The sequence below is a fragment of the Hakea prostrata genome, chromosome 5 (assembly GCF_041222555.1).
Source record: "Hakea prostrata isolate BN-2017 chromosome 5, UWA_Hpros_2, whole genome shotgun sequence".
In the NCBI taxonomy this organism is placed as follows: Eukaryota; Viridiplantae; Streptophyta; class Magnoliopsida; order Proteales; family Proteaceae; genus Hakea; species Hakea prostrata.
The window spans coordinates 57,582,594-57,604,409 of record NC_142604.1 but is presented as its reverse complement, the minus strand read 5'-3'; the positions used below and the strand labels follow the sequence as shown (position 1 = coordinate 57,604,409).

At 38.6% G+C, this 21,816-nt stretch overlaps 1 protein-coding gene across 2 annotated transcripts in view; it reads right to left on the bottom strand.

Annotated features, from left to right (window-relative positions):
• The window catches only part of LOC149016759 (protein-tyrosine-phosphatase PTP1-like), a 40,754-nt gene extending 19,204 nt beyond the window's left edge, over positions 1–21,550 (bottom strand). For both annotated transcript variants that reach the window (XM_089154831.1, XM_089154829.1), the window contains exons 1-5: positions 21,191–21,550; positions 19,625–19,715; positions 19,424–19,506; positions 19,154–19,294; positions 4,430–4,561 (exon numbers count right to left, since the gene is read on the bottom strand). In XM_089154831.1, the coding sequence (XP_089010957.1) occupies positions 4,430–4,561; positions 19,154–19,294; positions 19,424–19,506; positions 19,625–19,715; positions 21,191–21,388 (645 nt within the window). In that variant the 5' untranslated portion in view covers positions 21,389–21,550. The remainder of the gene's footprint in view (positions 1–4,429; positions 4,562–19,153; positions 19,295–19,423; positions 19,507–19,624; positions 19,716–21,190) is intronic.
• Positions 21,551–21,816: the final 266 nt, after the last annotated feature.

Below are 21,816 nucleotides of genomic sequence, written 5' to 3'. Positions count from 1 at the left end.
TGCATAGAACCTGAAACCATTAATACATCTGTAATCTTATTAAGAATGCTTTTGAATAGGTTATGTGAGATCAAGGTTTCGTATATCAGTTTAAAAGATTCTCTCAGGGCAGGTATTAAGGATCGGTATCAGGTAAGGTATCATAGAGACACAGGATACAGCTGATACATATGCGATGCATAGAACCTTTTTGTTGTATTTTTTTTTTTTTGGGTGACATGGGTGAATTTTTTCAGCATAGGCCCCAACACAGCCAAAATATATATCACATAGCCAGATCAAATGGGTCTGGAATTTGTAGATAGGTAGAACCAAGGTCTCCGCTTATATGTAAAATTCCAGCCTAAACAGGGTTCCAAATGGCAAAATAGAGCTTTTCAAAATCCAGGTCAATTGAAGGGTACAAAGTAGCAGTTGGGCTACCATAGGCATACATAGGAGTTATTCATTGGATTTGTCAGAAACGTGAATATCCAGGGATGTCCTCTCTATCCAACAATCAGAATAGCCACATCATCCTTCCTCATGGCATAATGAGGGTGGGCCATGTTGAGAGGCCTGTCAACAAAGGAATAAGTGACGTCTTCCCTTTATACATTCTACACACACTGGATTTTTCAACTTTTTTAGTGACTAAAACAGACTTATATCTAAATGTATACTCCCCCAATTTTTCACATCCAAAACTTAGCATCCAAACATCTATCTGTGCAAACACTGAAAACCCACGTGAAACTTCACCAATTGGATGGTTTTACAGCTAAGAAGGTGGAAGTGGAAATTTATTTCAGGAAGAAAAAAAAATATCAAAGTACCATTACTAAAGTTTGAACCTGTTAACACAAATCCTTTCCTGGTAAGATGCAATTAGGTAAGTGTAGAAAGAAACGATTGTAGTAGAATGGCTTATTGATCCATGATCTCAAGCCCTTTATTTATAATAAAGTGGAAAGTAGACTATTACAAGGAATAGAAGTTTACATGAATGCAAACTCTAATTTAACTCCTATACAAACTCTTATTAGACTCCTAATAGAATCCAACACTCCCCCTCAAGTTGAGGCATGGATATCACACATGTCCAACTTGACCAAAAAAGTATAAAACATTTGTCCAGGTAAACATCTGCAATTTGATCTTCAAACTTATAGATTACGTCTGCCTTATAGACTTCCATTTGATTTGTCCTCATCTTTACTGCAACTTTATTTCTCCAAGGAAGAATGCCCAAGTAAAAAAGTAGAATCTTCAAATGTTGAGAAGACTAAATTTCTGCACAAATCTAAGGGAAAATATATTTTTGGGGTAACAATAGCTAGGGTAAAACAGCCAAAGTGAAAGTTTTGATTTGTAGCAATGTTAGATCTTTAAAGGGAAAGTTTGCCAAGGGACAATCTCCAAAGGTAGGGGAAAATTTGTCAAGATAAGTGACAATCTCCAAAGGTAATAGAGATTAAGTTCTGCAAAGGTCAAACGACAAATCTTTTGCAAGGTTAGATCTCCGAAGGGAAGATGTCAAGTTAAGGGGCAAATCTCGAGGGTTAACAGAGATCAAGTTCTACACAGTCAAAAAGATAGCTCTATAGCAATGTTAGATCTCCAAAGTGGAAGATTGCGAAGGTAAGGGACAAACTTTCAAAGGTAACAAAGATCAAATTCTACGTAAGGAAGTCTACATGAAAGGCTTTGAATTGTAGACATCTTCAATCTCCCCCTCACGTGTAACGTTACACGTGGGAAGATAATAACAAAGGAAATTCCAATGGGGAAACTTGGAAAGGAAGAAATTGTAATGGTAAGATAAAAGTATCTGGAAAACAAATCTAGAGAAAATGACAAAATTTTAAAGGGGGTTGACCGAGCCTACGATGCCACTAATGAAGGTCTGATATTACCGAATGGACCGGATTAGAAGATGTAGTCAAAGCAGAAGTAGATCCTCCAATCGGCTCGAGCAAATAAAGTCCATTTACCACGACCAATCTCCTTCCCCAGATTCTGAAGTAGCTAGGTAGGAGTTGGTAGGGGTAGTAGAGGAAGCAATGGTCGAGGTCACCGACGATGAAGACTGCATACTACGTCATAGAGTAGCGAACTCCTCCTGCGAAAAACCAACGTCTGCAGAGGGTGTGGTAGAAACTGTATCAGAAAGATTAGCCTTTTGTTTTCCCTGTCTTTGTGCTCGTTTTTGCTCAAAATCAGCAGGCTTCCCATGCGGTTTCCAAGAATTTTCCTTGGTATGATATGGTTTGTGACAGTGCTCACACTTAACAATCTCCTTAGCCGGATCAGATTTAGTGCGAACAGACTGTAAAGCTGATTTCTCCATAATAGGAGTATGAAGCATGACTAATCGACGACTTTCCTCACACTGAACAAGTGCATAAGACTGTTCTAGTGTAGGAAAGGGAGAACGACTTAAGACTTGCACTCTGATCTGATCGTACACCACGTTCAAACTTGCCAAGAAGTCATATACTCGAATCTTATCAATGTAATTCTTATATGTCGCCACATCATCTGGATTAGTGGGGTGATAATCCCCATAATGATCCAACTCTTGCCAAAGAGATCGCAACTCAGCATAATAGTGGGCCACAGTTAGTTCCTTTTGGGTAGCCTCATGAAGCTTCTTTCGTAGCTCATAAACTCGTGCATCATTCCCCAACTGTCCATATGTTTCAAGAGTAGCCTTCCGAGTTTGGGCTCCCAGGTATCAAGTAATAAGTAACCCCGGGCAATATTTGGATGCATGGAATTCAAAAGGAATGACATAATAAGAGAGTCGTTTGATATCCATTTATCTTGTAAAACACCTGCGGTAGTGGGTTTGATAGTAGTGCCCGTAATGTATTTAACTAGTCATCTTCCAGCAATAGTCGGGTAGGCAGATCGAGACCAGATCAAGTAATTTGTGCCGTCAAATCTTACCGAAAGAGAATGAAAAGTGGAAAAATATTCGGATCCATGGGGGAGCAGGTAGTATCATCAATAGTTGTCATATAGACAAAATTATCTGCAGTTCTTCAGTCTTCACCCTTTCGAAGTAACAGAAACGTCGCAGAATGCAATAGCCAAACAACTCAGACAATTTTTCTCCTCTTTTTTTTTTTTTATAATTTTTATAACAGAATAGCAGATTATAAGAAACAAAATAACAATATGGTCTGGCCAAATATGCAATGGTCTGGTTTGGTCTAAATTCAGAGAGAACCAAAATATGGTCTAAAGTTGGAGAGAACCAAAATATGGTTCGACCAAGATTTATTGTTTACACGGTTGATCGATTCGTTTTCTCTTCTTCTTCTTGAAGTCCCAAAAGTCTGGAGAGACGAAGCAAGTAGCAACAACGATGAACCAAGTAGTAGCAACTGATGGTGTTTCTTCTCTTTCTTCTCTTCTTCTTTCCTTTTCTTCCTGGTCTTCCCTAATCGAACCCACTCGTAGTGCGGGTGCCAAGAAGCAGACAAAAAAAAAAGGAGATGGGTTGCGAGGGTTTGCGATGGGTGCAGTGGAACTGAAGAACCGAAAAAAACAAAACTGTGGGTTGCGAGGGTTTGCGATGGTTGCAGATGCAGCGGTGATGGTATGCCAGAAAAAAACGATGGGTGAAAAAAAATTCAGGGAATTTCGATGGCTTCTGGCTCGATAAGAGATGCAGCGGTGATGGTATAAGCAGGGTTCCTCTTCTCTTCTTCTTTCCCTCCTTTTTCTTGTTCTTGCAGTGGCAGGATTTCTGTCCAAAATCGAAGAATCGATAGGTGCAGAAAATTTCTGAATTTGAATATCTGCAATAGTTGCAGAAAAAAAGAGGAATTTGAATGTACCGCGATAGTTGCGAGAAAAATCCTGCGATGGTTGTAGAAAAAGTTCTACAATTGTTGCAGAAGAAAGAGCTCTATGATGGTATTACAGTTGCAGAAAATTCATGCGATGGTTGCAGAAAATTTTGCAACTGCGATGGGTTTTACGGTAGCAGAAGAAAGAGAAAATCTGCAAAAAATCTGCGATGGGTTTTGCAGAAGGAAAAAATTCTTCAATCGAACTTAGGCTCTGATGCTATGTAGAAAGAAACGTAGTAGAATGGCTTATTGATCCATGATCTCAAGCCCTTTATTTATAATAAAGTGGAAAGTAGACTATTACAAGGAATAGAAGTTTACATGAATGCACTCTCTAATTTAACTCCTATACAAACTCTTATTAGACTCCTAATAGAATCCAACAGTAAGCAAAACATGCCATCCCATAAAACATTTTCATGCGGACAGAGTAATTGTATGATTACATAAATAAACACAGCCAAATAGTTAGCTTATCAGAATATATAAGGAAATTTCAAAATTTTTGTATAAAAGCACTCCCAGACCATCATGTATTTATTTTTAATCTAAAAACAGAAACTTAAGTCTCTTACATATCAAATTACCTCGGTGTGTTTCACCTCCAACTGTCGCAACATTAATGAAGTATCACTATTTATCCATTTAGTAACAACAGTTATATTCCCAAATTCTCTTGGACCATCCTCTGCTTGAAAATAATCTCCACACTTCACCATCTGTACAAAACAGAAACATGGAATAATGCATCAAACTCTGAAGGAAAAAGTCTGATTGAGTCCCAAATGAAATTAAGAGAAGTATTCATCAAAATCGGAACAAGCAGAAGTTGCAAGTCAGCAAAAGTTGCTGGTGCATGGGGGGGGGGGGTGAAAACAGAGAATATATTAAACCAAAGAGAAATTATCCCATTTGGAAACAGCCCATGGGATAGTCAAGATACATCCTACTATCATTCTTCATACCAGACATATACCAGACAAGTTCCTAGCAATAAATAACAAAATTGGGACAAGTTCTAATGGCCAATTATGTCCCCAAGGCATAGGAACAAGATAGATAAGTTCATTACAATTGGACCAAATCTCCTTGCTAGTGCATGTAGTTGGTCTAACAGCAAGTAGATCCAAGTTTGGTTTGAGATTTATCATGCATGGTATCAAATTTTGGCTCATTCATTTTGCTCCAGAAAAAAAATTTCACACTCATCTCAGTTGCTTCAAAAGCATGATGAGAATATACAAATCATACAAAAGAAAAATCCTACTCTGACAAAAAATGCAATCAGAATGCTAGATAATCACAATACCTAACTAGACATGCATAGAAGCCTACCAAAGAAGGGTTCTGGATCATCAATCAGAAACCATTACTGTATTAAATCAGAATTATTAAATTTGGATGACTTCATATAGATGCAGTAAGTACAAAGCAAGAGTCAGTAGTAAAGTAGCAACCACGTGGATGATACCAAGACCAAAAAAGAATTTCTGAGTCCAAAAATGGTCTATGTTGGTTCTTATTTGTCAACTACCTCATTAAATGGTGAATATGATTAATGTTGAATGATTCTCCTTTTCCATGTCATTATTTTTGTCTTTTTCTAATCAATTTCAGATTTGTCCTACCCTGGTCTACCAAATTATAGCACAACCATTTTGGTGCTTTTGTGGGTTGCCTGCATATGGGTCTGAACATGACTTACATATGACATTTGGAATTGTACAAGTTTTAGGAGGGTGTGAAGATGTTCAGAATTTGACTCTCTCCAATTTACATTTTTTGAAGAAAATATAACAACACAGGGTTGGTCCTAAAGTTTATTGAGGTTCAAGAGGTCAGAATGGTTTAACTGTCATACCAAATGGTAAGCTAATTGATGAGGACATCGGTGAGCAGTTCCGAGTTTACCGGCGACGCCGATGTAGAGATCATCCCACGACAACATCTATGTGGATTGATGATGAGTTCGGAGGTTATCAAATTGCTAGGATCCTATGGTTCGATGAGAAACGCTGCTCATAGGCAGTTTGTCATGTTATTTTCCTTAGTCTTAGTGGGTTGGGTAGTAGTTTACTATTGAAATATTTTAATTTCATGTTTGAGTCTTTATGGGCTGGACCTAGAGTCTATTTTGGCCCAATTTTGAGTTATTTTGAGTTTGGGTTATATTTACAACTTAAGTTGGGGTTATTTGGGGAATTAAACATGTAGGGTTGTGAGGAATCAATTTTTTTATTTAAAGCTTGTATGGAATTCGTTTTTGGGCAATCAATGAATGAAGACAAGAATTAGAAAAGAAGCTCACGTTGTTCTCTCTCTCTCCTGGCAAAACCAGCACTTCTCCCTCTCTCCAGGTAATCTCTCTCTCCTCCTTTCACCCTTGTTTCCCACTAGAAAAATTCCCCTTGCTCTCCTCTATAAAGATCTGATGGATTCTACCAGGAGTTCAATTAGAGTTTGTATATGAGTTAAATTAGAGTTTGTATTCATGTAGAATTCTATTCCTTGTAATGTGTACTTTCCACTTAATTATAAATAGAGGGCTTAAGATCATTGATCCATAAGCCATTCTGCCAAACATTGTGTTTCACAACATGGCATCAGAGCCTAAGTTCGATTAGGAAAATGAAACGAAGACCTACCTCCTCCTTCTAAATTTTTTTCAAACCCATCGCAAACCATCTCAATTCTCAGATTTTTTCAACACCATCGCAGTTCTTCAATTCTCTAATTTTTTCTAAACCATCGCAGTTCTTCAAACCGGTAGCAATTTTCTGATTCTTTCCAAAAAATATATCGCTGCTTCCTGCATCGAGAGAAAAATAAGAAAAGGGGAGAGAAAGCAAGAAGTTCTTTAGTTCCGACTGAAATCTGCTGCTGCTACAGTCATTGCTGCTACAGCTGCTGCTTCTTGCGCCATCGAGAGAAAAAAAAAAAAAAAAAGAGGAGAAAAAGCAGAAGAAAGACCGCTACTTCCTGCGCCTCAAATTCTTAACACAGTGAGTGGTTTGGCTGTTGCATTCTGCGACATTTCAGTTACTTTAAAGGGGTGAAGACTAAAGAACTGCAAACAATTCTTTCAACATGGCAACCATCGATGGTACTACTGCTCCCACTGGATCCGAACATTATCCCACTCTTTATCCTCTTTCGGTAAGATTCGATGGCACAAATTATTTGATCTGGTCTCGATCTGCTTACCTAACTATTGCTGGAAGAGGACTAGTTGGACACATTACTGGCACCACTATCAAACCTACTACCGCAGGTGTTTTACAAGATAAATGGATATCAAATGACTCTCTTATTATGTCATTCATTTTGAATTCCAAGCATCCAAATATTGCTTGGGGTTACCTATTACTTGATACTGCAGCCCAAATCTGGAAGGCTACTACTGAAACCTATGGACAGTTAGGGAATGGTGCACAGGTTTATGAGCTACAAAAGAAACTTCATGAGACTATCCAAAAGGAACTGACTGTGGCCCAATATTATGCTGAATTGTGCTCTCTTTGGTAGGAGTTGGATCATTATGGGGATTATCACCCCACTAATCCTGATGATGTGACTACTTATAGGAAGCACTTTGATAAGATTCGGGTATATGACTTCTTGGCAGGTTTGAATGTGGAGTATGATAAGATCAGAGTGCAAGTATTAAGTCGTTCCTCCTTTCCTACACTAAAACAGTCTTATGCACTTGTTCAGTGTGAGGAAAGCCGGCGATTAACCATGCTTCATGCTCCTATTGTGGAGAAATCAGCCTTACAATCTGTTCGCACTAAATCTGATCCGACTAAGGAGATTGTCAAGTGTGAGCACTGTCACAAACCATATCATACCAAGGCCAATTGTTGGAAACTCCATGGGAAGCCTGCTGAGTTTGAGCAAAAAATAACACAAAAAAAAGGAAAATCCAAAGCTCATATTTCTAAGACAGTTTCCACAACACCCTTTGCAGACGTTGGTCTTTCACAGGAGGAGTTAGCTACTCTGCGACGTATTCTGCAGTCTTCTACTGCCGGTACAGCCTCTACCACTGCTTCCTCTACTAACCAAACCAACTCCTACCTTGCTACTTCAAGTAAAACTTTTACAAGCTTCCAAGTTTCTTTAGTTTATACTCCTTGGATTATTGATATAGGAGTCACAGATCATATGACAGGTTTATCCTCTTTTTTCTTACAATATTCTCCAATTTCTGAAAAGGATAAAGTTCAAATTGTTGATGGCTCCTATTCTTCCATTGCTAGAAAATAGACCATTCAACATTCTCCATCCCTTTCTTTGTCTAAAATTTTACATGTTCCCTCTTTCTCTACTAAATTGATCTCTATCTATAGTCTTACACATGACTTGAATTGTAAAGTGACATTTTTCCCATCTTACTGTGTCTTCCAGGATCTGGTCACGAGGAAGGAGATTGGATGTGGTAAACTAGACAATGGACTTTATTTGCTTGAGCCGATTGAAGGATCTACTTCTGCTCTGACTACATCTTCTAATCAGGTCCATTCGGTAATATCAGACCTTCATCAATGGCACCGTAGGCTAGGTCACCCCCTCTAGGTACTCTTAAGAAAATATTTCCTTATTTAGTTTCTTCTTGTAATGAGGATGATTTTTTTTGTGAAGCCTGCATTTTTGCGAAGCAGACTCGTTCTACTTATTTACCTTCTCTTCATAATAGAAAAACTATTCATTTTATGTTAATTCATAATGATGTGTGGGTCCCTGCCAACGTGTGTCTATTACTGGCCATATGTACTTTGTTACTTTTATTGATTGTCACTCTCGTTCTACATGGATCTATCTTTTAAAACAAAAAAATGAGGTTTACCGATGTTTTCGTGATTTTCATAATATGATTAAAACTCAGTTTAATGCCACTGTAAAGATCCTTTGCAGTGACAAAGCAACGAGTATATTGATGGTGAATTTCATAAATATCTCTCTGACTCTTGCATAATACACCAGACCAGTTGCGTTGATATGGCTGCCTAAATTGGGGTTGCTGAAAGGAAGAATCGGCATCTCTTAGAGATAGCCTGTTCCATTATGCTTGCTATGAATGTACTTGACCAATACTGAGTGATGCTATACTCACTGCTTCTTACCTTATAAATAGGATGCCCAGTAGGATACTCGGTTTTAAATGTCCTAATAAAATTCTTCAAGGAGCCTCTTCTTTTGTTATTCCCCCAAAGGTTTTTGAATGCGTGTGTTATGCCAGAATCACAGCCCACCAGAGTAAGCTGGCTCCCCGCGGCCTACGCTGCATATTTTTGGGGTATTCTGCTACTCAGAAAGGGTACAAATGTTATCATCCTCCTTCTAGGAAGACCATTGTATCCATGGATATAATTTTTAATGAGTCTTGCCCTTACTATACACCTCTCCAAGGGGAGAGTCCTAGAAGAGAGGTGTTCTTTCCGACTCTAGATCTTCCTATCACACACCAACACAACTTAAGAGTCCCAAAAGAGTTTCTTGACCAGGGGGGAGACTTCGGCCAGTATACCTGAGGACTTTAATCCTCCCCCTTCATTTTCTGAATTATGTGAAGAACCTAGATAGGGGGAGACCACTCCTGTGAGACACACACACTGTTGGGGTTTTTCAAAATCATATTGACCAAAATAAGGAGGTGCAGACTTATCATAGAAAGAATTACAACCCGCTAAAGCAGGTGGAGAAAGGTGATACGTTACCACTTCAGTCTCCTGCTCCAGAATCAGATTCTACTGTTCCCCTTAAGGTATCTTCTTCTGATCTTCCTATTGCTGTTAGAAAAGGGTCAGATCTTATACTCAACATCCCATAGCTAAATATGTTTCTTATAACTCTTTGTCTGACTCCTACCGTGCTTTTATATCCTCTCTGTCATCTATATCTGTTCCTAAAAGTTGGCAGGAAGCCTATGCTGATAAGAGATGGAAGACAGCTATGGTAGAGGAAATGCAGGCAATGAAGAAAAATGACACTTGGGAGCTGGCTACACTTCCTCCAGGAAAAAAACCAGTGGGCTGCAAATGGGTATTTGTGGTTAACCAAAATATGGATGGATCAGTCAACAAGTTGAAAGCTAGACTAGTTGCAAAGGGGTTTACCCAGACCTATGGAATTGATTATCAGGAAACTTTTGCCCCTGTTACAAAACTAAACACTGTCAAAGTTCTGTTGTCTGTAGCTGTGAACAAAGACTGGAACTTGCCTTCTTACATGGGGAGTTAGCAAAAGGAATTTATATGGAAATCCCACATGGTTTCTCTAATGACAATACTGTAGGGAAAGTTTGTCGGTTGAAGAGGTCAATTTATGGGTTAAAACAGTCTCCTAGATGTTGGTTTGGACGCCGTCTGAAGGCAATGACTTCTATTGGGTACAAGCAAAACAATGCTGATCATACTCTATTTGTCAAGAAGTCAGGTACTAACATCACACTTCTCATTGTCTATGTAGACAATATTGTCATCACAGGAAATGATGGTGAAGAAATTCAAAAGTTGAAGGACTTTCTTGGCAGAGAGTTTGAAATTAAAGATCTAGAGAAGTTACAGTATTTCTTAGGGATTGAGGTGGCTCGATCAAAGAAAGGAATATTCCTATCCCAAAGAAAGTATGTCCTAGATCTATTATCAGAAGTGGGAATGTTGGGGTGTAAAGCAGTTGATACCCCTATTGAAGCTGGAGCTAAACTTAAAGAAAAAGAGGGAGAACCAGTGGAGAAAGGAAAGATACCAAAGGCTGGTAGGGAAGCTTATTTACTTGTCCCACACCAGGCCAGACATCGCTTATGCTATAGGGATAGTGAGCCAATTCATGCATGATCCATATTTAGCTCATATGAAGGTTGTTACCTGAATACTACGGTATTTGAAGGGAACTCCTGGAAAATGAATACTTTTGTCACCCACTGATAATCTAAAAGTAGAAGCATACACTGATGTAGACTGGGCTGGATCTTCAGACAGGAAGTCAATTTCAGGTTAATGTACCTTTGTTGGAGGTAATCTAGTTACTTGGAGAAGTAAGAAACAGAATGTGGTAGCTTTATCTAATACCGAAGCTGAATATAGAGCTATGGTTCGTGGAGCTTGTGAGCTACTATGGTTGAAAGGCTTGCTGCAAGATATTGGAGTCCAAGTTCCAAACCCTATGATGTTATATTGTGACAACAAGGCTGCTATTAGTATTGCTAATAATTCGGTACAACATGATCGAACTAAGCACATTGAAATTGACAGGTTTTTTGTCAAAGGAAAGTTGGAATAAGGGCTTATGTGCATGTTTTTAGTAAGATCTGGAGACCAAGTAGCAGATGTTTTCACTAAGGGTTTGAAAGAAATGGATTTTCTTCCTATTGTAGGCAAGTTGGGCATGACTAATATCTATGCCTCAACTTGAGGGGGAGTGTTGGATTCTACTAGGAGTTCAATTAGAGTTTGTATAGAAGTTAAATTAGAGTTTGTATTCATGTAGAATTCTATTCCTTGTAATAGTGTACTTTCCATTATAAATAGAGGGCTTGAGATCATTGATCCATAAGCCATTTTGCCAAACATTGTGTTTCACAACAAGATCTACTCTCTTTTTTCTCAAAGAAGACCTAGTTTCTTTCCTGGAAATCTTCTTCCCCAAACCCCACAATTCTTTTTTTTTTTTTTCCTTCCCTTTCCCTTATACAGCAGTCTAGTTGTCTTTTGTTAGTCTCCCTTCCCTTCTCTTTGTTTCTTTTCTTTCTCTCCCTCTCTCTTATCACCTACTTCAAAATATTTTTGGTCTCCTTTCCTAGGATTCACCACTACTTCAAATTTTTTTGGTCTCCTTTCCTAGGATTCACCACTACTTCAGATTTTTTTTTTTCTTTCTCTTATTTATGTCCCTAGATGCTTTCTAACCCCTGTTTTGCAGCCAAGATCAGCAGGTAACATTATCTCTCCCAAAATATTTCTTTCGCAATAATTTTGTTTAAAACAAAAACTTCACAAGACTCCCTTTACATTGTTAATTGTTGAATTCCTTGTTAGAAATCTGATATTGATTAGGACAACTCTATTTTTCTTTAAGTTTCTTAATTCCCTTGCATTCAATTTAGTGTTATGGTGCCAAGATCCCCATCCACTTGTTTCCCTATTGATTCTTGTTTAGTTGTGCTTACCAATAAGACTTATTGTGTTTATTTCTCTACTTTAGTTGTCTTACATGCATGATTAATCAGATTTCAAGTGCTGCAAATTCCTTTCTTTATTATCTGTCAAGAATAGGTGTTTAATTCTAAGAGTCTAGTAGCCCACTTTGTAGGTCCCCTAGTTTCTAAGGTTTCTCCTACATCAATTCTGGTATCAGAGCATGGTTTAGAGTATCACTACTACTGGACTTTTAGGTTTTGAGTTGTAAGAATTGCTGGTTTTAGTTTAGGTGTCTTTAGGTCAGATTGTGTATGGTAGTAACCCGAAGTGGAAATGAATATTTCAATATGACTGGTTCATCAAGTGCCCAATTGACCCATGACCAATTGACTCAATTGCTCAACAAAATGGAGAGATCTTAAAGGCCATTCAAACAACTCAAGAGGAGTTAAATAACCAAAGGGCAGCACAAACAGCCCAAGTGATGCAGAATTGAAGACATATTTACGAAAGAAGAAGCCCATTGGGTTAAGCCCATCAAAGGCCTAAAGTTGTCACCTGAATCAGCCCATGGCTTTCATGGGCTAAGGCTGTTTTAGTGGGTTAAAGTTAGCCCACATTTGTTGAACTTCATAGTCTAGACCTAAGCCTAAGTCTAGTTTTTAGAAAGTCAATAAAAGGGGCTTTAGTTTGAGAATAAGAGAACTCATTGTCAAAGGAGTTCTCCTTTGTCAAGAGTTAGGTAGTAGTTGAGTCATTAATAGGTAGGTGGTGTTAGCTAGTGGTTGGATGTTGCCATTAATGTTTATGTCTCTTTAGAATGCTATATAAAGAGACTTATGTAAGTGGTGAAGACACAACTCATCTATTGAAATCAAATTGCTTTGTTAGCATTCCTTCTCTATGGAGACTCCTTGTGTTTGATCAAGGTAGGTTGGTGTTTGATCCAATCGATCCACCTTGCGGTGTGAAGCCCGGGTGTTACTTTGTTGTCCTTATTGTTCTCTTAATTCTCTTATATTGTTCCATCCTTTTCTTCTTTATAGTCTACTACTGTTTTGAAGACCTATTTAGTCCTTGTTCTTAAACCAATATCCTTATTCTACCACTCCGGTTTTCAGCCTATCTTTATATCTGAATTTTATTTATCTTAAGTCTTATCAAATCTAAAGTTGATTCCCTGTGAAAGGTCCTATTTGGCTACTGTTTTGATCATTCAAATACAGTACTACATTACCAAGTCACCACCATTCAGGCCATAGAATGTAATGTTCGGACCCTTGCAACACGACTTACAGCCATATAGGGACAGCAAGAGCAGCATGGACATAAAACTCAAGCCAATGGACCTAGGAAGGAAAACTACCAAGTAGACCTCCAGAACTTTGACCACCGCCTCGAAGATCTTGATAGAACTGGGGATAATTTCCAAGGTAATGGAAGAGGTAGAGGTAGAGGTCGTGGAGCACGTGGACATCTTGGTCCTATGCATCATGCAACCTATGAGCATGACAATGCTCTTGACACTCGTGATAGAGGGTTCAATATTAGGAGGATAGTCAAGGTAGAGCCCCCATCTTATGATGGCCAAATAGATGCGAAAGTCTTACTAGATTGGTTTAGACAAATGGACAGGTACTTTGATTTTTATATATGTCGGAAGAGGTTCGCTTTAGGTTTGCTAAGATTAAGCTTACCGGGGCTGCCCAAGATTTTTGGACAGAATTAGAGTACCAAGAGAACAATCTAGGACTTGAGCCAGTGACCACTTGGGTTGAGATGCAAGAAAGGCTTAAAAGGGAATTTTTACCTATCACCTATAGGCTGAACTTGTTGAATGAAATGGACACCCTAAAGCAAGGGAAATTAACTGTGACTGAGTACATGGCCAAATTCAATGAACTTAAGATTAGAAGCCGTACTCATGAGGATGTTGAGCAAACACTTTCTAGGTTTATTACTGGACTTAACTCAGATATCCGGTCACGACTTGCACCCCACTTAGTGCGAGATGTCCCTCAAGCCTTTAGGATTGCTCTAGAACTTGAGATGTCCATGAAGACTTTTCCTCAAAAGAATAGCTTTAAGCCCGGAGAATCTAGTTTCCAAAGGTCTACCCCTAACACTACCAATTTCCAAAGACCCCCTGTTAATCCACAGCACCCAATTGATAACAAGGGTAAAGGCATTTTGGGAACTCCCCCCATGAAAGCTGGCCAGCTCCAGTGTTTCAAATGCCAAGGATTTGGACATGTTGCTAGGGAATGCCCCAACAGAAACCTTTATGTCGGAGGGCAAGACCATGTGGATTTAGATAAGGATGATGATCAGGAGCCTGAGTATGAAGACCATAGACCAAATGAAGATCTTGATATGGTATATGGGTCTAAGCTTGGAGTTGTGCGTTGTATGGTATCACAATCCAAAGATACTAATGATTGGCGACGGACTAATATTTTTATTACCTATACTTGCCATCAAGGTAAGAACTGTCGAGTCGCCATAGATAGTGGTAGCTGCATGAATGTAATTGCTCAAAGTGTTGTTTCCAAAATGGGGCTCAAACCAGAGGGTCACCCCAAACCGTACAAGGTTGCTTGGGTCGATCAGTCTACTATCCTTATAACCCTTAGGTGTTTAGTTCCCCTACATTTTGTTGGTTATGAGGATAGAGTGTGGTGTGATGTCCTATAGATGGATGTTGCTCACATCATTCTAGGGAGACCATGGTTATATGATAGGGATGTCACTACCTATGGGAAATCTAACATCTGTATCTTTGAATATAAAGGGAAAAAGATCTGATTGACCCCTACCACCCCAAAAGAGCTTAAGGTTGTGGAGCATAAAGGCAGTACCATCAAACAAACTTACTCTAAAACACTTGGCATACTAAATAAGCAAGAATTTGAAGTTGAGTGTAAAGAGTCAAGAGTTGTTTCTGCTCTAGTTGCCTCGTAAATAATTCAGATCCACATCACACATCAGACAAATTTGTTAATGGAAGTCTGGAGAACTTGGTGCGTTGTCTTATAGGAGAGTACCTTACCAGTTGGGACCGGGTCCTTACCCAAGCCGAGTTTGCCTATAATAGCTCTAAGAACCGAACCACTGGTCTATCACCTTTTAAGGTTTGTCTAGGATACTAGCCCAAGGCTCCTATAGACCTTATTCCAGCTGTGTCCAGCTCTAGGACTTCCCCATCAGCCGAGTCTTTTGCGCAGCACATATCTGATTTACATGCAAGTATAAGACAGCAAATAGCACTGAGTAATGATCAATATAAGTTCAAAGCTGATGTGCATCGACGACTGCAAGAGTTTCAAGAAGGAGATATGGTGATGGTTAGGATCAGACTGCAGCGTTTCACTAAAGGTAAAGCGAGCAAGCTACATGCTCTTAGTGGACCATTTGAGATTCTGAAGAAAATAGGAGCTAATGCCTAAGTTCTTAATCTACCAACTAATATGGGGATCAACAATATTTTCAATGTGGGGGACCTTGTCCCTTTCCATGGCACTCCTACTACTGCATCTTTCTAGCCAGATGACCTTGACACCCTTCCCTTTGTTTTTGATGACCCTGCTAGTAAGACCCCTTCACTCCCTACTACTTTAGTACCACCTATGCCTAAATTTCACAACAGAGTTGAGACAGTTGAAGAGATCCCTAATGAGAGAGTTACAACTACAAAAGAGGGAGGTTACAGAGAATTCCTAGTTAAGTGGAAGGGACATCTTGAGATCGACAACACTTGGATCACGATGGCGGAGCTACAACGACTTGACCCAGACATGCTAGAGTAATACCAGAGCCTTTATTCACCGGAGCTGAATTCTTCAAAGTCAGGGAGAGTTGATGAGGACATCAGTGAGCAGTTCCGAGTTTACTAGCAACGCCAACGTAGAGATCATCCCACGATAGCATCTATGTGGATCGATGATGAGTTCGGAGGTTATCAGATTGCTAGGATCCTATGGTTCGATGAGAAACACTGCCTATAGGCAGTTTGTCATGTTATTTTCCTTAGTCTTAGTGGGTTGGGTAGTAGTTTACTATTAAACTATTTTAATTTCATGTTTAAGTCTTTATGGGCTGGGCTTAGTCTATTTTGGCCCAATTTTGAATTATTTTGAGTTTGGGTTATATTTACAACATAAGTTGGGGTTATTTTGGGAATTAAACATGTAGGGTTGTGAGGAATCAATTTTTTTATTTAAAGCTTGTATGGAATTCGTTTTTCGGCGGAACCAACAACTTTTCCCTCTCTCTAGGTAATATCTCTCTCCTCCTTTCACCCTTGTTTCCCACTAGAAAAATTCCCCTCGCTCTCCTTTACAAAGATCTACTCTTTTTTTTCTCAAAAAGGACCTAGTTTCTTTCTTGGAAATCTTCTTCTTCCCCAAACCCCACGGTTCTTTCTTTCTTTCTTTTTTTGCATTTCTTTTTTTTTTTCTTCCCTTTTTCCCTTATACGGTAGTCTAGTTGTCTTTTGTTAGTCTCCCTTCCCTTCTCTTATCACCTACTCTCTTTCCTAGGATACGCCTTTACTTCAAAATATATTTTTTTCTCTCTTATTTATGTTCCTAGATGCTTTCTAACCCCTGTTTTGCAGCCAGGATCAGCAGGTAACATTATCTCTCCCAAAATATTTCTCATTTATGCTTTGGCAGTAATTTTGTTTAAAACAAAAACTTCACAAGACTCCATTTACATTGTTAATTGTTGAATTCCTTGTTAGAAATCTAATATTGATATTTTTCTTTAAGTTTCTTAATTCCCTTGCATTCAATTTAGTGTTATGGTGCCAAGATCCCCATTCCCTTGTTTCCTTATTGATTATTGTTTAGTTATGCTTACCAGTAAGACCTATTGTGTTTATTTCTCTACTTTAGCTGTCTTAAATGCATGATTAATCAGATTTCAAGTGTTGCAAATTCCTTTCTTTACTATCTGTTAAGAATAGGTGTTTAATTCTAAGAGTCTAGTAGCCCACTTTGTAGGTCCCCTAGTTTCTAGGGTTTCTCCTACATCACTAACTAGTCAAGGATTTTATACAAACTCCATTGCGGCCTAGGGCACTCCAGAAACGTCCATCCAAGACTTATGGTCCAAACAGTCCAATTGTGGCTCTTTTTTTTTCTTTTTTGGGGATTGGGGGAGCGCCCAGGGGGGAAGAGGGAGAGAGTGAGAGCATATGTACTAGTTCATCAATGGCATAAGGTTGTCAAGCTTCTTCTATCTGCATGGGAGCATATGTACTTGAAAGACACATGGCCTCTTCTAATCAACAGTTAAAGAATAATCAAATTGGAAATTGAAATGACAAGCTAGCATAGTTGTCAAAGTGTCTGTCTAGGTGGCAAGGCCGTTTTTCAACCGCCTTGTTTTGAACCGCTTGATTGATGTGCAATTTTTTGACTGTTTTGTCGTCTTGTGTGCCTTATTGCCGCCTAGACCCTAAAGCAACAATTTTTTTGACATTTTGTACACAATATTCTTTTTTCTTGAGTTTATTTTTTCAATTAAAATTTATTCTACAAAGACTATATAAATTTAATAGTCAATCGAGAATCAATGAATCATTTAAATGGAATGACTTGAAAATCAAAATAATGTGATTTATTAATTTATCATGTTGGGTAAAAAAGTGTAAAAAAAGGGACATATCATAGAGGTAAGTAAAAATGCAAAATTACTACTTCCACTTTCACACTTATAATTTGATATAGTACATAGTCATTGTTATGATGCTTGATGAGATGAACTTATGTTTGTATTCTTTTTTGGATAATTTTTCATAATTATGATTCTTGAATGCTTTTTTTTTCGATGAATGTAATTATTGAATTTTTGTTTAGCTTATTATGGAAAGTAGTTGTATTGCAAATTTTGACCCAACCGCTTTGGTCGCCTTGCTGCCTTGACAACCATGCAAGCTGGTCTCGTACTACTTCTCAATGAGAAGTGAGAAGTGATAAACACTTAAAAATGGTAAGCATTTTCAGATACGAATTTATTTGGACTTGTAAAGCATTTGAGTCAAAGAACTTGTACAAGTAAAATCAGCCTACGCATAGATTCTGTACCACGTTAGATCTATGCCATAAAAAATTACAGGTATATCTTTGTACTGTGGTTGCCTAATTCTTAACATTAATCACGAATAAGTCAAAGGCTTTAAAACCATACTGCATGAATAAACACTGTGAGCGGGTATAAGTCTCTAAATTTGGTGATTTTAATTATGGGACTTTTATCGGAAAGGACAAAAAGGTTGAGTCTCTGGCAAATTCTATAGATACATAAGCTGTGACGCCTTGGGAATCATTCATCTGAGCCGCTAGTGAGTTGAAGCATAAAGCAATTACAATGATGTTACATATGGCAGTAAATCACAGACTGCCCATGAAGAGCTAAGTTACACTGACACATCAAGTAACTTGGAAAGGTGTGCCCTTTTATTTCACTTTAGGATTTAATCAACTTATCAACTGAGTTACTGAAGAGAAACTAAGTTAATCATCTTGCTGAAATTATCCAGTCATTATTACCAGTATAAAGAAGAAAAACTTCTGGGGAAGTTCTATTAGATAAAAATTAGCTTTGTAAAGGAAGGAGAAACAATAAACAAAAAGCAGACCCGGTGATCTTTATTTTAATACAACATACACTATAATTAGTAGCAAAATTGGCTAACGATACAATGAAGGCTGTTTGCTTGAGATCCAGATACATGCATATCAAGCAAAATTCTTACTACAATTCCTCCTGGTTCAGCATGAAAAAAGATATAATGCCATAATCCAAATTGATATGATAGGTTTGGAGGCAATTAATGATTTCAACCACTCATGGAAAGCACAAAGATTTCCACACAGGAGAGGGGGGGGGGGAAGGTTAGAAGCTCCTACAAATTACACAACTGTAGAAAACGGAAGGTCTCCTCATTATGGTTGAGACATAAATCATTAGAGAGCAGATTAGAAACCAAATAGGAAGAAGAAATCCTATGAAATACTCAGAGCAGCATAGTTTTTTTTTTTTTTTTTTTTTTTTTTTTTTTTTTGGGGGGGGGGGGGGCAAAGTTACAATACTGACAGATTAAATAAGCATCTCATGCACTCAAAATTATAACATGAAGACAACCTTGAATACAACACAGTGAAGTACCTTGTAATTGTCAACCAACCGAGTAAGCATTATGATCACAGGGCAATGATGCTGAATCACCATCTCCCAGAAGTCTTCAAATGTGTGGGGCAGTGGGCCTTGTGTGGCTATGAACCTTGAAATGCTTTCAGTGGAAGAAGTCTATAAGTAAGAGCATTCCTAGTCAGCAAGCTATAATTCTGATTTCCAAGTACCATATACAATTTCCTATAAGAGAATAATATGAACTAGTAGCATGACAAGTTTATCCCAAGAAAAGGGTAACTTCACCGTAATAAAGCTCGCATTGATATAGTCCCTCCCGGATGATCTGCGATCCTCGGATGAGTTGAGAACAACCCTGTTCCGGTCAACTGAAAGTAAATCACAACATAATCATTCCTGCTTTTAATTAGCAAAAGTCACAAAAGCAAGCTATGATGTAAAATAATTTCACTTTGAGTAAATGGAAAGCATTGAAGTAATAAATACATGGTACGACATCCACATAACGGTTTTTCTCCATGTTTGCATGAGCTGCCATGCAGCTGTTGCGCATATCAATCTTTTTTATCCTATTGGCCTGAAAGCAAGGAGCAAAAGATTTAGTATAATACCCCATGCTGAAAGATCTCTCATGAGAAGACAACAGCATGTTAGCTCAACAGAAATATTAAGTTATTGACAGAAGATTAGAACTTCCACAGACAAGATACAGCCTCAGGTTTCATAGTGACTCAACACATTATTTCAATCTAGCAACCATCAGAAATAATCAAATATGTTTTGCGATGATTTAAGAATCTATCATGAACCTCTAGAGAGTCAAATCCATATAGCCTCAAAAGGAAGACAAATGGCTTTTTGTATTTCCTACCATATCACATTTTCACAATTTCATATAATGTAGTGCTGTCCAGATTCAGATCAGATATATCAGTGGTTTGCAGTACCATATGTTGCACGGTTCAGTGGTTACACCTCTGTAAGTGGTTCACAGCGGCACTATATTTTTACCCATTTTGAATGTGAACTCTAGAAACCTTATGAGTAGACATCCTATAAATATAATCCCCTCGAAAAGAACAAGCCCTAGAGACCCCAACATACACTACTCGTTGGATGATAACTGGTGTTCATGTTTCAGCCTGACAATTCCTGTTTTGTTGTCTTGTATCCAGTAGGTTGCCTACCTTTTCTCCCCAAAACTGCTAACTTTTAACAAGGCTTCTAGAATAATAGACCCACTAAACCAGGTATTTGACTACACAAATCTCTGCTCCAGAGGATCTAGGTTGTCTGATATCTCAAACTAAACGTCATTGTTTTCACACTTTTACCATGATAAAATTGGACAACCGAACATTTTTCATTAGCCATCTTGAAAGAGGGTTCACAAAGGCACAAACGAAAAGAAAGTCATCAAACCAACCACCCTAACCAAACACTATGGGAAGTTTTGAGAAATACCCACATAAGATTGGCACACTTTGGGACCTTGGATGCCTTCAAACACCATTCGACTTCTTCACCTAACGGTTTAAGAATCTGTTCTGGGAGGGCCATTCAACATGTCACCCCCCCCCCCCCCAACCCCCCAAAAAAAAAGAAATAAGAAAAATACTAATCCTATTGTTCATGCTGTTATGAGACTGTTTACGGTGTACCATATTGATGAATTGATGAATCATCAAACCAGCAATCACATCGCACAATCATCAACCCTTTTACATAATCGAAGCAATTGTCAGTGAAACCAACCATACAGCTAAATGCCCTGCTTCTCTCAGAAAAAAATAATATTTAAAAACAAAAGAATACCAAGCATTGGACTATGCGTCTCATGTCAACAGCCAATACCAGGGTGAGCATAGGTAAAGCCAACGTTTTTTAACGAAATAGAGTTTGATTCTATAATAAAACTCAAATAAATGGGTTAGACATTTAAGCACTGGGATACCACACCGGCTTCAGAAAATACTTCAACTACGGCTCACATCAAAATTTTAGAACAGCAAAAAAGAAAAGATGGATAAACCCATCCGGGTTTACCCTTACCTGCAACAGCTGGAACTCCAGAATAATCTTTTCCGGCACCCCCCGTTTCTCCTTGAGATGAGAGAGCGCTTCAGAGCAGTACCTTATCTGGTCCGGTGAGAGACATAGTTTCGACGGAGGATCAGGAGAGAAATGGAAGGGCTGGTGAGGAAAAGAAGAAGAGACAGGAGGAGATGTCCCTGCGGATGCAGCTGCCATTGCCGACCTCCCTCGGCTGCGACTGCGAGAGCCTATAAAGTTCCCCGTCGCTCCGGAGCTGTGTGAGATTCTTTCGGCTTCGCACCCCGATTTCGCTCTACCGATCGTCTGTATCAACTCAACTTGTTACAGCAAATGATTCTTGGATATACCGATTCGTTACTTCATTAACTCGGTTTCTCATTTTAATTTAACCAAAAAAAAGGGGGCCCTTTTTCTTAAAAACAATATCTGATCTATATTGGCCAAGAACCCTCATTGGATATTGCACTAGCATGTGAGATTTTTCCCTGGTGAGGTCTAGATCGAGCAGAGAATCCTATAAAGAGTCTATCAAAGGTGGCCATTGCATGTTCTCATTTGCTTTGCCAAAAATAAACGAGTCATCTCTTGGCATGTCAAACATGTGGGATTAAGTTAATGTCATG